Here is a 15,671-nt window from a genome sequence, read left to right on the forward strand (position 1 = left end):
CCCAGCCTTTTTTCTCTTGGTGCTTCATTTTAGATCATGTCTATTGTGGATGTTTACATTAAGTAATACTTTCTGTGTCTGTCTATGAATCTCAGCATATTTCTCATCTCTAGAAGTTTGACTTAGTCTTTTTAAATATCTTCTGAGTCTGAGTCTTTCCTTGATGTGCTTATGCTTTCCTCTGTCTTCTTGGACATGGGGATTATAGCTAGAATAACTGATTTCGAGTCCTCATCTGGTAATTCCAACTTCTGTGTCATTTCCTGGTCTGTTTCTATTGGTTAGGGTCCCCCCCCGCCCCCCGCCTTATTATAGGTCACATTTTCCCACTTCTTTTGCATGCCTGACAATTTTTGACTGGATGCCAGATACTGTGAATTTCACTTTCTTGAGTACTGAATATTTTTTTGCATTCCTTTATATATTCTTGAGGCTTCCTTGTTCTAGGGTGCAGCTTAGTTATTTGGAAACAGTTTGATTCTTTTGAGGCTTGCTTTTGTTTATACAGGACCAGAATGAGTATTAGACAAGGGCTAATTTTACCCCCCCCCCCCATCCCGCCCCCCACTGAAGCAATCAACACCATTCCAAGTACTCTACTCAGTTCTCATATATTATAAGGCTTTTCCATTCTGGAGCTATTCCTGGCCTTCTGTAAGCTTTAGGGACTGTTTCCCTTCTCTTTTTCCAGTGATCCATTCCTTGGCCTCTGGTGGTTTCCTTACATGCTTACGCTGATCATATAAAGATTCAGGGAACCCACTGCAGATACCTGCATCTCTTTGCATCTCAGATCTTTTATCGGATCACCATTCGACCTGAAGCCTTCTATAGATAATCTTTTCAAACTCTCGTTAAGGGAGAGTTTATTTGTGGTGAACTCTGTTTTTCTAAAAACGTGTTTCATATCTAATGATAACTTCAGTGATCTATAATTATATGTTGACAGCTATTTTTGCTTAGAATTTTGAAGATATTCCAGACTTCTGGCTTTCACTGTTGTTGAAAAGTCATTTCTTTTTATTTATTCTATATAGGATTCACTGGTCCTCCTGATTCCAAAGAATTGGTGTGTCCAGGTCTGGGAAGTATCTTTCAGAATATTGCTTCTACCTTATCATTTAATGTTATATTCTGAGGGATTTGGAATAAACATATGTTGGCCCTTCTCCCTCTCTCGTCTCTAACTTTTTTAAGACTTTAGTTTTAAGTAATCTCTATACCCAATTGGGGGCTCAAACTCCCAGTCCCAAGATCAGGAGTTGGATGCTTCACCGACTGAGCCAGCCAGGCGCCCGTCTTGGCTGTAACTTCCAACTGCTCATTTCTTTTTCTCTGTCTTAGGTTCTGCAAGAGTTTTGGGGCTCTCTTTCTCTTTCTAGTATGCCATGTTACTTCTTTTTTGATTTGGTTTTTGTTGACTTTAGGTACAAAAGGACTATTTGCTGAGTGGATATGAAAAAGAATATTTGTAAGTTACAAAGAATCTTGGTGCAGTGAATACGTGTCTGCTCACCGTGGGGTTTTAGAGAAAGAACATTACTTTGGAGTCCTTGCGTTCCCATCCCTTTCCCTCTTAAACTACTGTTGGGTTTTTGTGTTTATGGTTTCCTTGTTTTATTCATAGTTTTGCTATACATGTTTGTATTCTTGGTATTATTTTGCTTAGTTTCACAGCCTTTTTAACTCTATGTAAATGTAATCATTCTGCGTGTATTTCTCCTTTTATTGTTTAGTGTCGTACTCTGGCGTTTTTCCATCTTGTTGCATATGCCACAGTTCTTATAACTCCATTGAGGTTTTTTCTCCGTTGAGTTCTCAATTTTACTTAATTTTTTATTCCATAAGTTCTCTAATTTTTGTCAAATCCGCTTGACCACTTTTCATTATTTTTGTGAAGTTTCTTCCTCATTAGCAAGCTAGAACTTTGATTTCTTTAAACCTATTAAACGTAATTTCTGTTCTCTGATCGTTTTCAGCATCTGAAGCTGATTCTGCTGGCTGTTGATCATGGTATCCTTGTTACAGTTTGTTATTTGACTGTGAGCTCATTTTCTTGGAGTTTCATCTTTGAGAACTCTTTGAGATTCTGGAGACTGTTTGGTGGTTTCTGTGGATTGTGTGGAGCATTACCAACCTGAGAAAAATTGATAAGAAATCCTTCCCTGGGTGTTTTCAGATAACGTAGCTTGAATTCTGGCCACCAGTTTGTGTGAAGGGAAATTTTCGGAATAGAGACTCACAGTCATGGTCAAAACGGGCAGCATTCATTATTGCTCCCGTCTTGCACACTGGGTGCTTTTCTCGCTGGCCTTGGTGCCGATGATACAGCCTGTGGAGTTCGGTGGGGGGGGGGCTCTTCTTAGCTTGCCTTGGCTCTGCCAGCCCTTGGCTTTACCTTCTGCCTCCGTGGATCTCAAGAGTCTCAGAAGAAGATCACGGTCACCGCAGTGGATTTGGTAGCTAATTTCCAAAATTCCTGCTGTCTCTTCGTGTTTGACGTTGCCGATTTCATTCAACAAGTGGTATTTTAACCATTATTTTCGGTCGTTGACAATAGAAGGGTCATTCCAGGAATCTAATCTTCTATACGTTGGAAGTGAAAGATAATTTTCAGGTTTTTTTCTATCCAGTTAAAGATCTGTCCCAAACTCAATCCCTGAGATTATTGTGTATTTGGACTCTTTTTGTGGACTTTCTCCCCCTTTCCCGTAGCAGTAGTTTTTGTAAAATTCATCAGTTTTTCCTGTTTGTGTGTGAAGTGTTCTTTCAGAGTAAGTCAGGCAATAAGATTAATTGCACAGAACCAGGCTTCGAACAGTCTGGGGAATCATGTATATCCTTAGGCCATCTGGCTTAATAAATCTTTACTCCTAAAGCCGTTGGGAAACATTTTATTAGGAGGGAGTACCTCAGACCCAGAAGCACATAAAATGTGTTTTATGATCAGGTTTTAGTTTATTTACTCTCGTGTGGTGGCTGTTTCTTTTTTTCTTCTGGCTTAGGCGTATCGTAGTATGAATATAATGTTATCTTTTACAAATACTTACAGTGAAAGCATGCGTGGCCTAACAGCACAGGTGACGGCTCTCCTGCGCTTGCCAGAGGTGACCGTGCAAGCCTTTGCGGAAGATGGAGTGACGTCAGAATGTGTGCTTCATGGCAAGCTCACTCCAGGTAAAATAACGTTACTGAAAATTTACTGATGTGATTGATTTGTAAGAGAATAATAAGCACGTATTGTAATTTCCTTTAACGTGGGAGAAAACCGCGACACCCAGTTGTAGTCGTCTTACATAAACATCTGGCAGCTACAGCTGCATGTGTAGTAACACCCGAATACTCGAGAACACATTTCCAGTGAACGAACCTTGGGTGGGTTTTTCCTTATTAAAAATGCTGTGCGTTTTTTATCTCTACACTACGTATATACTATATCTTTTAGTATTGAATGTTTAATATTGACTGTTCATATTTAGAAGGCAGAAATAATACACAGCTGTTATTTCTTTATAATCAGTAAGTTTTATTGGTGATGAATTTCGATTAGAATCTGAATAGTCTTACGAGTAGAAAAATCTGATTGTAGGGCCCCGAGTAATATCCAGAAAGTCTTACTTATTAATTCCGTTAACTTGAACAAGATCGTAATAGATAGTTTTGGTCATATCATAGAGCAGAAAACCATACCAGAGTAGCCATCAAATTGTGCATTTCAGTCTAGTGAAAGATGCTGCAGGCGCCTTTTCTGAAAATGAATTTCACAGCCATCCATCCTGGCGGGTAGACAGTAAAACATATGGGTCACGTGGCTATTTACAGTGCTACCCTCTTGAATATTGACAGTAGTGACAGTACTTACTGTCGTGCCAGGCACTGTAACAACTTCAACTGAGGTATTAGACTCTTCTAAGTAGACACTCTTCTGTGCAACTAAGAATCCAACAGGTTAAGTCACCTGCTCCCAGTTGTGCAGATAGCAAGTGGTGAAAATTATCTCTGAATCCATGTGTTCTGGGTCCCCATTGTGCCACGCTATTGCCTTAAACCGTGGAGGCTCCCGTAGCTGTAACCTGGTTTATCCAGCTGTGTACTTGGATGCGTGGTAGACCTCACAGATTTAAAAGTTACCATTGACCCAGCTGCTCAAGGGAAAATTCGAGTCTGTTCTTGATTCTTGTTTTACTTCCTCCCCATATCTTCATCAGCAAGCACAGCCTTTTAGTCCTGTCTCTAAGATGAATCTCTAGTCGGTCCATTTTTCTTCATTCACGGTCGCCGACCAGGCACAGGGTGTCGTCTCCGCACCTGTGTCCTGTGCTCCTTCTTGTCCCTTTTCTGCTTAGCAGCGAGGGTAACATTTGAAAACAGAAATCAGATAGGTTAAAAAGCTCCGATTACTTTACATTGTGTACATGATAAGATCCAAACATGGCAGGTGAGGGCTTCAGAAGGGCTTCTGGCATTTCCTATTGTCACACTAGTTATGTCTTCTCAGTTAGATTTTGAACTCTTCGGGGATAGACTCATGGGTTACGCTTTATGAGCCTCGGAGCGCCTCGTTTAACTCTTGAGGTATAACGTATTGAAAGTGTGAGCTGTGGAGTTAGGCTTGTGATGCACTTCTAGCCGCGGTATTTGTAGCCATCTGGCTGGGGACAGTTAGTTAACCGTGTGAAAGTTCAGTTGCTTTTTCTCTGTATTGGGGTGTGACAAGGACTAAATGAGATGGTCTGTTTTAGCATATAGCATGGTGCCTTTACCCAAATGTTTATTATTGAGATAATAGTTGTCTAATATATTTTACTAATCTTTGGACCACTGTGTCCTATAAATGGTTAGATTTCACTTTAGAGATAATGCGTCAAGTTACACATAATGAGCTATGTGTCATATGTGTAAAACATCTAACTTCTGTCTAGTTTTGTGGCGTACATCGAAATAAGCAGTGTTTTTGCTGTTTTCTTCTTCTTCTTCTAGGGAGAAACGCACTTGCTTGCATGGCTTGTGGTCCACAACTTGAGGTAGTAAACTTTCTCACAGGAGCGCGGTTGTCTGCATATCGATTCAATGGAGTGAGTCAGCAGCCTCCTGTCGTCCTGGCTATGAAGGAGTTCTCCTGGCAGAAGAGAACCGGGTTGTTAATCGGACTAGAGGAAGCAGAAGGGAGTGTTCTCTGCCTTTATGACCTTGGTGTGTCCAGAGTGGTTAAAGCCGTTGTTCTTCCTGGAAGGGTAGGTACTGTTTTTTGTTTTTAATATTTTTTTTTTTTTTAACGCTGATTTATTATTGAGAGACAGAGCATGAGCATAGGAGGGGCAGAGAGAGGGGGAGACACACAGTCCAAAGCAGGCTCCAGGCTCCGAGCTGTCAGCCCAGAGCCCAGTGCGGGGCTCGAGTTCACAAACCGTGAGATCATGACCTGAGCTGAAGTCAGACGCTTAACCGACTGAGCCACCCAGGCGCCCCGGGTAGGTACTGCTTAAGATTCGTGAGCATTCTGCTTTCAGAACTAAGCCCCTGCTGGTCACACAGGTGTGTTCGCTTTGTGAAAATTCATTGAGCTATACATTTTTATAATTCATTTACTTTTGTGGAATCGTTGTTTTTCATTAAAAGTTCAAAATACAGAGGTTAAAGGCAGTATGTTATCGAAAGAACATTAAGTTCTTGGGGCGCCTGGGGGGCTCAGTCGGTGAGGCGTCCGACTTCGCCTCAGGTCATGATCTCACGGTTCGTGGGTTCGAGCCCTGCGTTGGGCTCTGTGCTGACAGCTCAGAGCGTGAAGCCTGCTTTGGATTCTGTCTCCCTTGCTCTGCCCTTCTCCTGCTCACGTTCTGCCTCTCTCTCAAAAATAAATAAATATTAAAAAAAAAATTTAATAATGCTGTGGACTAGATGTCTAGATTATTATGGAGCCATTCAATAATTTATGCAATTACTTCATGCAATAATACAAAAATTTATAATAATATAAATCCCAACATTTGAGGTATTCTTTTAAATTTCCCCTGACTACTCAATATATGTCATTCATTTACTTTTTTATCTATAATAAAAATTAAATTTCTCTACAAAAAAAAAAATTTAAGAAAGAACGTTAAGTTCTTTCGATAAACAACAAATAGAACTTTTTATACTTGGTTAGAAAATTGCAAAGTGAAAATAGGGATGACCTAGTTGTTCTGATGCTCTTTTGTATGAAGAGGGTCATCTGTGTCTTGTCGTCTTCACTTGTGTTTTACGAGGACACTGAAAGTTTATATTAAAATATTCATTACTATAGTGTTTTTTCGGTTTGTTTTTTCTTTTTAATTTGAGACTGTAGCCTTGGAGCAGTAGGGGAAATATGTCTTCACTGTTGTTTAAGAGTTGAATGTTTGTTGTTGTTTTAAGAGTCCAATGATATTTAAATAATGGATTCATTTAAAAACATTTTGGGGGGGCACCTGGGTGGCCCAGTTGGTTAAGCGTCCGACTTCGGCTCAGGTCATGATCTCGCGGTTCGTGAGTTCGAGCCCTGCCTCGGGTTCTGTGCTGACAGCTCGCAGCCTGGAGCCTGCTTCGGATTCTGGGTCTCCCTCTCTCTCTCTCTGCCCCTCCCTTGCTTACGCACTCTCGCACTGTCTGTCTCTCTGTCTCAAGAATAAATACTAAAAGAAAAAGAAAAATAATTTTTTTTAACATTTATTCATTTTTGACAGAATGTGAGCAGGGGAGGGGCAGAGAGAGGGAGACACAGACTCCAAAGCAGGCTCCAGGCTCCGAGCTGTCAACACAGTGCCCGAGGCGGGGCTCGAACTCACAGACAGGGAGATCGTGACCTGAGTCAAAGTCAGTCCCTTAACTGAATGACCCAGGCGCCCCTAGAATAGAATTTTTAAAGCTAAAAGGGAGGTAAATGTCAAAATACAATGTTTTCACAGTTTGAGGAAACTGATGCAGTGGGCAGTGTTGGGGTCTGAAGTGGTCATAGCCTGGTATCTTAAATGTACTTACTTGCCAGTGTTGATTTTAAAGTCAGAATTAATTTAGCAGTTTATTGAGTGCTTACTGTCAAGCTGTGTCCTAAATTTTGGAGATAAATAGATAAATAGAACTTGGTCTATGCTGTTGAAAAAGCTAGTCATCTAGTGGGAAAAGACAGGTAATGAGATTACAGCCTAAATCCAGTAACTATTTTGTTTGATAAACTCAAGCACACAGAACATGGAAACACCTGGATGATTTCTGTTTATAGAGGTTGGACATTTTAGGCAAAGAGACCAGCATGTAAAAAGTCCTAGTGTGTGGAACATTTAGGAACTGGGCTTATTTAGAATGGCTGCGGGAGGGGACAGAGGAGGTGAGGTCTAGGAATGGTGAGGGTTGAGAGAGTGAATGGACGTGTTGCAGTTAGTGACCTCCACCTGAAGTCTTTGGTGGTCATTTTAAGTGCAAAGCAGAACTCTAGTATCAAAAGCTCGTTGGATCGGAGTAGTTCAGGTAGCTGATGATAAGGAACCGGACAGGGAAATGACCGTGGACGTGGAGAGGACGGAACAGGAGTAGAGTACACTCAGGAGGTAACACGGACCGGCCCTGCCGATCACTTGGATGAGAGCACTTGAGAAGGAACAAGCAGTGGGTAGGTTCCTGGTGGCTCCCTTGCGTGGATGCTTGGTGTCCCATAGAAGAGGGAATACAGAAGGGAAAGATTGGAGGGGAGTGATAGATACCTTCAGAAGAATTTGGTCAACTAGTTGATTTGGGGCCAGGGCCCAGTATCCCCTCTTAAATTTGTTTGCTTTTAAGTGTCTCATTTTAAAATTAATTAAGGTACCATTATCAGTTACGTGGTATTTGTATGAGGAATGCAAACTGAGTTGGATTTCTTGACCATTCTGAGAGGATTGAAGAGACTGGGCTTTAGTATTTGTCGACATTATTACCAGAAGTTAGACCAGAAAGACAATCCGTGAAATCACAGCTTTCAGAGTTAGAAACTCTGTAGAATGTTCTGTATACCAATGAGATATAGACAGCCAGGCTTTTTCTGTAATAATAAGTTACAGCCTGAAAAAAACTTTTTACTCTGACATGAATGCATAGCCCATTGATAGTAAATTTCCTCTTTTCTTTCTAGGACATTTATCAGTGTTACAATAGAAATCACTAAGTACTCAATTTTCATATGTCATACCCAATTTTTGTGAATTAATAGGAAACTGAAAGGAAGTGAACTAGCAAATAAAATACAGACTATTAGGTACAGACATTTAAAATTTGACCATGAGGGGCACCTGGGCGGCTCAGTCAGTCGAGCGTCTGACTTCGGCTCAGGTCATGATCTCACGGTTCGTGCGTTCGAGCCCTGCTCGCTCAGAGTCTGGAGTCTGCTTCAGATTCTGTGTCCCTCTCTCACTCTGTCCCTCCCCTGCTCATGTTCTATCTCTTTCTTCTCTCTCTCTCAAGAATAAGTAAACATTAAAAAATGTTTAAAAAAATAAATAAAAATAAAGGTTAGACCTCTTCAGGCTTTAAGGCATAAACAGGACTTTTATTTTTTATTTATTTATTTATTTATTTTACATTTTTTTTTCTCTGTTTTTATTTATTTTTGGGACAGAGAGAGACAGAGCATGAACGGGGGAGGGGCAGAGAGAGAGGGAGACACAGAATCGGAAACAGGCTCCAGGCTCTGAGCCATCAGCCCAGAGCCTGATGCGGGGCTCGAACTCACGGACCGCGAGATCGTGACCTGGCTGAAGTCGGACGCTTAACCGACTGCGCCACCCAGGCGCCCCAGGACTTTTATTTTTAAAGAGTAAACCCGTAAATTTTTCTTGAATGATTTCTTTTTACTCTTCCTCAGGAGAACAGGCTATATGATGAAGGAGTAGCTCGTTGACAGTTTTAAAGAGAAAAATCTAGGTTTGAGTTTAAATAACCCAAGTTAAACTTTGTAGGCTTCAGGGTGCTTCATCTTTAACAGGTACAATTACACATAATCCAATATCCAGGGTTACCGTGAGTGTTACGTGAACCAGTTAGTACAAGGCCTGGCATGTAAGTTTTCATAAACGTCGACTATTATTCCAGCTGCACATTTTATATGGTGAAATGATGGTGTCATTTCTATTGTACCTGAAGTTTTCATTATGTTACTCAGATCCACAAGTCAAATACAAATTTATAATTCTCTGTTAGAAAATGTTTAAATCTATTATAGCTAGTAACCTGCTCCAACCTCCAAATTGTTCTGTTGTTTCATTGTATTTTTTCACTTTCTGCTTCCAAGGTAACTGCCATCGAGCCTGTTATTAACCACGGTGGAGCCAGCGCAAGCACTCAGCATTTGCACCCCGGCCTGCGGTGGCTCTTCGGTGTGGCGGCCGTGGTGACGGACGTCGGACGGGTCCTCCTCATTGACTTGTGTTTGGATGACTCGTGCGGCCAGAATGAAGTGGATGCGTCAGGTAATTATTTGGAACCTCGGACTGAGCGCCTGCATATTCTGATGCAACGGACCGGTTTTCCTTTTTCTTTTTTGTTTTTAATGTTTATTTACTTTTGAGAGAGAGAGGGACAGAGTGCCAGCGGGGGAGGTGCAGAGAGAGAAGGAGACACAGAATACAAGGCAGGCTCCAGGCTCTGAGCTGTCAGCACAGAACCCGACGCAGGGCTCGAACCCATGAACCGCGAGATCAGGACCTGAGCCGAAGTCGGAAGCTTCGGACCCAGGCACCCCTCACGGACTGGTTTTTCTTAAACAGTGAAAAATATTTATATAGAAGCTTCTGTGTACCTTTGTTTCTTTCAGGGCTTGGACCTATTGTATTAGTGTTTTGGGGCACTGTGGAGACTTTTGTGTGAGTTACTCTGTTTATTGGTGAGGTACTAAAGTAGGTCTTGAAAGAGATTGAGGTCCAGATTTGCTTTAGATACACACTTGAACAATAGGTGTTATTACGTATACGCCAGGAGGAGGGCTGAACGTATAGAATCTTGATTGTTATCAGACAGTATAAAATTATCCAGTGTGTCGGATCTAGCACACTGTTTTTGGCACACTGATTACGTGTCTGCGGTAAGACCAAAGCAGAAATAAAGTGATATAATAGGAAATAACACGGTAATTGAAGGTTTTCTTTCACAGAATGACATCCTAAAATAGAATTAATGCTACTCAGATTTTTAAAAAGTGAAGAGAGACAATTTTTCTCCTTTAATACTGTTTTTATTTTATAAATCTCTTCTTTATCAAGTGCTTTCAGTTTTTTTATTTTTTTATTTTTTTTAATGTTGATTTATTTTTGAGAGAGGAAGAGAGACAAAGCATGAGTGGGGAAGGGGCAGAGAGAAAGAGAGACACAGAATCCAAAGCAGGCACCAGGCTCTGGGATGAGAGCAGAGAGCCTGATGCGGGGCTTGAACCCACAAACTGTGAGATCATGACCTGAGCCGAAGTTGGACGCTTGACCGACCGAGCCACCCAGGCACCCCTCTTTGTCTTTTTCTGGGGCTTTTATAAGATTGGTTTATGCAGGGAGGAGAGCTAATCTAAAAGCCTTTAAAAAATGTATGTATTATAAAGTTTCAGGAAAGGACCATTTAATCTTGAGAACATTCTTGATTTTTAAAGCAATCCTGTATTAGGGCAGATCTCTATCTATGGATCAGCTAAGAAAGATACAAACGATCATTATTTTTTTTTTTAACTTTTTTAATGTTTTATTTATTTTTGTGAGAGAGAGAGACAGAGCATGAGGCGGTGAGGGGCAGAGTGAGCGAAGGACATAGAATCCAAAACAGGCTCCAGGCTCTGAGCTGTCAGCACAGCGCCCAATGCAAGGCTCAAACCCACAAGCCTCAAGATCATATCCTGAGCGGAAGTCAGATGGCTTAACTGACTCAGCCACCCAGGTGCCCCGAGGTCTAATCTTCTTTAAAAGGACTTACTACTACAAATGATCATTGTTTTATCCCAATTTATAATGAGCATAACTAATGAAAATTGTCAGTGTGTAGTAAAACTGATTGTAACTGCAAGTAGTAAAAATATTTAACCAGAAATTTAAATTTTTTTTTTCAACGTTTATTTATTTTTGGGACAGAGAGAGAGAGAGCATGAACGAGGGAGGGGCAGAGAGAGAGGGAGACACAGAATCGGAAACAGGCTCCAGGCTCTGAGCCATCAGCCCAGAGCCCGACGCGGGGCTCGAACTCACGGACCACGAGATCGTGACCTGGCTGAAGTCGGACGCTTAACCGACTGTGCCACCCAGGCGCCCCATTTAACCAGAAATTTAAAAGCCAAATCAGATTTCTGAACATTTTAAATTTTACCAATTTATGTAGTATGACTTAAAAATACTTGATTTGGCAGAAATAATGGCTACATGTACACTTAAAAAAAAATAATCCTGGGAGTGTCTGGGTGGCTTGGTTGGTTAAGCGTCCAACTTCAGCTCAGGTCATGATCTCATGGTTCATGAGTTCAGGCCCCACATCGGGCTCTGTGCTGACAGCTCAGAGCTTGGAGCCTGCTTCAGATTCTCTCTCTCTCTCTCTCTCTCTCTCTCTCTCTGTGCCCCTACCCTGCTTGTACTCTGTCTCTCTCTCTCAAAAATAAATAAACATTAAAAAATTTAAAAACCTCACAATGATAAAAACTGTATCTGTAATTTTGATATGTACAAAGATCTGATAAACTCTGGGTAAAGTTAATGAAAAGAATTGACTCGCAGAAATCATAGTAACTGAAAGTGAATTTATAGAATATTATAAAATGCTTAAACTGCTCTTTACAGAAAATTGGTAGAGGAGTTAAATGGTCTTGATGGGGTTTTGTTTCAGAGTTTTGTAGATAACATCCTTCTAGATGTGAGGCCAATCAATATGATTGTATTCATAATTAAAGCTCTCTTCAGACCAAAATAGTAAAGGTAGAACATCCTTTATTTCAGAAGTCCACAACCAGTAGTGGAATTCAGGGCAAGGATAGTTTTTATAATGGAATTCTTTGGATCGTGATCAGAGATTGGAATCATTTCTCAGTTACAAGAATTATAAAGCCATTGAATAAAAAATTGGGGTTTAATGCAAAATTGGTTTTTTTGCTTATAAAAGATAAATAGTTGGCACAAAAACAGACACATAGACCAATGGAATAGAATAGAAACCCTAGAACTGGACCCACAAACGTATGGCCAACTCATCTTTGACAAAGCAGGAAAGAACATCCAATGGAAAAAAGACAGCCTCTTTAACAAATGGTGCTGGGAGAACTGGACAGCAACATGCAGAAGGTTGAAACTAGACCACTTTCTCACACCATTCACAAAAATAAACTCAAAATGGATAAAGGACCTAAATGTGAGACAGGAAACCATCAAAACCCTAGAGGAGAAAGCAGGAAAAGACCTCTCTGACCTCAGCCGTAGCAATCTCTTACTCGACACATCCCCAAAGGCAAGGGAATTAAAAGCAAAAGTGAATTACTGGGACCTTATGAAGATAAAAAGCTTCTGCACAGCAAAGGAAACAACCAACAAAACTAAAAGGCAACCAACGGAATGGGAAAAGATATTCACAAATGACATATCGGACAAAGGGCTAGTATCCAAAATCTATAAAGAGCTCACCAAACTCCACACCCGAAAAACAAATAACCCAGTGAAGAAATGGGCAGAAAACATGAATAGACACTTCTCTAAAGAAGACATCCGGATGGCCAACAGGCACATGAAAAGATGTTCAGCGTCGCTCCTTATCAGGGAAATACAAATCAAAACCACATTCAGGTATCACCTCACGCCAGTCAGAGTGGCCAAAATGAACAAATCAGGAGACTATAGATGCTGGCGAGGATGTGGAGAAACGGGAACCCTCTTGCACTGTTGGTGGGAATGCCAATTGGTGCAGCCGCTCTGGAAAGCAGTGTGGAGGTTCCTCAGAAAATTAAAAATAGACCTACCCTATGACCCAGCAATAGCACTGCTAGGAATTTATCCAAGGGATACAGGAGTACTGATGCATAGGGCCACTTGTACACCAATGTTCTTAGCAGCACTCTCAACAATAGCCAAATTGTGGAAAGAGCCTAAATGTCCATCAACTGATGAATGGATAAAGAAATTGTGGTTTATATACACAATGGAATATTACGTGGCAATGAGAAAAAATGAAATATGGCCTTTTGTAGCAACGTGGATGGAACTGGAGAGTGTGATGCTAAGTGAAATAAGCCATACAGAGAAAGACAGATACCATATGGTTTCACTCTTATGTGGACCCTGAGAAATTAACAGGAACCCATGGGGGAGGGGAAGGAAAAAAAAAAAAACAGGTTAGAGTGGGAGAGAGCCAAAGCATAAGAGACTCTTAAAAACTGAGAACAAACTGAGGGTTGATGGGGGGTGGGAGGGAGGAGAGGGTGGGTGATGGGTATTGAGGAGGGCACCTTTTGGGATGAGCACTGGGTGTTGTATGGAAACCAATTTGTCAATAAATTTCATATAAAAAAATAAAAAATAAAAAAAAATAATAAAATATTAAAATATGAAAAAAGATAAATAGTTATGATTATAACTATTTGGACTTCATTGTATACACGTAACATAGAAAATGAAATTTCTGATGTTTATTATACTATAAATACTGTTTTATAATATTTTCAACCTTAATGGTATCGTACATCTTTCCACATCAGTAGAGTCTATCTTACTCTCTTGAGTAAGAGTAAGTTTACGTTTTTCCATTGTATGAGCTATTTATTTTGGCAAAATTTAGTCGCTTGCTCTTTGGAAAAATAATCAGAAGTGGAAGGGATCAGGAGGGTAATCGTTCAAGTACAATACATGATTTTTCCCCTCTTCATAACAACAGCATTGAGGGAATCTGCCCTTTCACAAGGGTTATATCACTACATGGGCCTGAGTATTTTTCCTTTTTATGAAAGATTTCAGACATCTTCTGGTAGATAGAAGAATATAAGAATTTCCACGTCCATCAACCTAAATTCAAGTTTGATTTCAGAACTTACCATGAGTGTCTTTTTTTCGTTTCCTTCTCTCCCACCTTTGCTTCTGAATTAATTTAAAGCAGATAATGGCTGTTTCACTATATAGTCACAATGCCATTACCAGTCCAGACTACATTAATAATAACTCCTTGGTGTAATCTAGTAACTAATCCGTAAGTCAGATTGCTATGATGGCCTCTAGGGCAACTTTTTGCATTTGTATTGTTTGAGTCTGGATCTAAATAAGGTCCATGCATCACATGTGAGTTACGTCTCATATCCTTGAACACAGAGTGGTCGTCCCTCTCACCTCTCCTTTTCTATTTGTAGTACCACTGCCTTGCTGAAGAAGTTAATCTGGTAGAATGCCCCACATTTTTGAATTATCGGAGTGTTTACACGTGGTGTCATTTACATTTTGCATTTTCTGCGAACGTAAGTTAGCTCTGACTAGAGTCAGATGTGACATCTGGCAGGGATACCTCAGAAGTGCTGGGTGTTTCATACTGTGTCCTGTCAGGAGGCACGTCGTGTCTCGTTTCACCTTTAGTGATCAGTAGGTCCAGGGGATGACCGCATGATTCTCCTTGGTAGAGTTTCCCCTCAACCTTTGTACCGGTGATTCTCAACCAGGGGTGACGTTTGCCCTCTAGGGGATCTTTGATGATGTCTCAGGACATTTTTGGTTGTAGCTCCTGGAGGGAGATGGTGTTAGTGACATCTGGTAGACAGAGGCCCGGGATGCAGTTTACCATCCCACAGCGCATAGGACCGTTCCTCAGCAAAGACTGATCTGATCCCGAGCGTCAGTAGAGCCAGTGTTGAAAACCCTACTTAAATTCATTGTTTCATCCATTCATAGAGCGTGTTTTGTTTTGTTTTAATTTCTTAATGTTTATTTTTGAGAGAGAAACAGAGTGCAAGCTAGGGAGGGGCAGAGAGAGACAAGGAGACCCAGAAACTGAAGCAGGCTCCAGGCTCTGAGCTGTCAGCACAGAGCCTGACATGGGACTCGAACTCACAGGACTGCGAGATCACGACCCGCACCGAAGTCGGACGCTCAGCCGACTGAGCCACCCAGGCAGCCCTCATCCATGGAGATTGTTACCTCAATCTCTTCATTCATTAGGGGAAACAAAAATGATGATTTTGAAATTCTGTTAATCTAAGGAAGAAGTTTCTCATTAACTAGGGCTGTTTGTTTACCCTGAAATACAGTTCGTACAGAAAAGGCAGGATAAATGCTTACTATTTCTTTAAGTACTAATTTTCAGAGTAAGGAGCTGGTACTCAGGGACTTAAAATGGTTTATAGTAAGGTCTTTTGTAGGTGAGCAGGATAGGAACTCATGAAGTTTTATGGGTGTGTGTTTACTTACTTACTTGTTTCGTTCATTCATTTTCATTGTTTTTTTGATGTTCAAAATGTTATTTTTTACTAATGAAAGCCCCTTCGTTTAGTCTGACAAATCCCCTTTAGACTATGATAGCTTCCTCTGTTTCCGGCACGAGATGAACTAGGCTCATCTTATGTATTTCCTGCCCCAGACCTGGAACCGGCCACTGCTCCAAAGGGAATATTTAGGTTCTTAGTTCTAAATTTAAATAAAGAAACCATCAGCTTTGTTTCTGATTAGTAAGGAAATCGTTCAATACTTCAAAAAGAA

General features: G+C 40.8%; 1 protein-coding gene across 8 annotated transcripts in view; it reads left to right on the forward strand.

Annotated features, from left to right (window-relative positions):
- Positions 1-15,671, forward strand: part of AHCTF1 (AT-hook containing transcription factor 1) — an 82,129-nt gene that overhangs the window by 8,991 nt on the left and 57,467 nt on the right. For all 8 annotated transcript variants that reach the window (XM_023247873.2, XM_023247872.2, XM_023247877.2 and 5 more), the window contains 3 exons: positions 3,053-3,177; positions 4,981-5,234; positions 9,281-9,458. In XM_023247873.2, the coding sequence (XP_023103641.2) occupies positions 3,060-3,177; positions 4,981-5,234; positions 9,281-9,458 (550 nt within the window). In that variant the 5' untranslated portion in view covers positions 3,053-3,059. The remainder of the gene's footprint in view (positions 1-3,052; positions 3,178-4,980; positions 5,235-9,280; positions 9,459-15,671) is intronic.

The sequence above is a fragment of the Felis catus genome, chromosome F1 (genome assembly GCF_018350175.1).
Source record: "Felis catus isolate Fca126 chromosome F1, F.catus_Fca126_mat1.0, whole genome shotgun sequence".
Lineage (NCBI taxonomy): Eukaryota > Metazoa > Chordata > Mammalia > Carnivora > Felidae > Felis > Felis catus.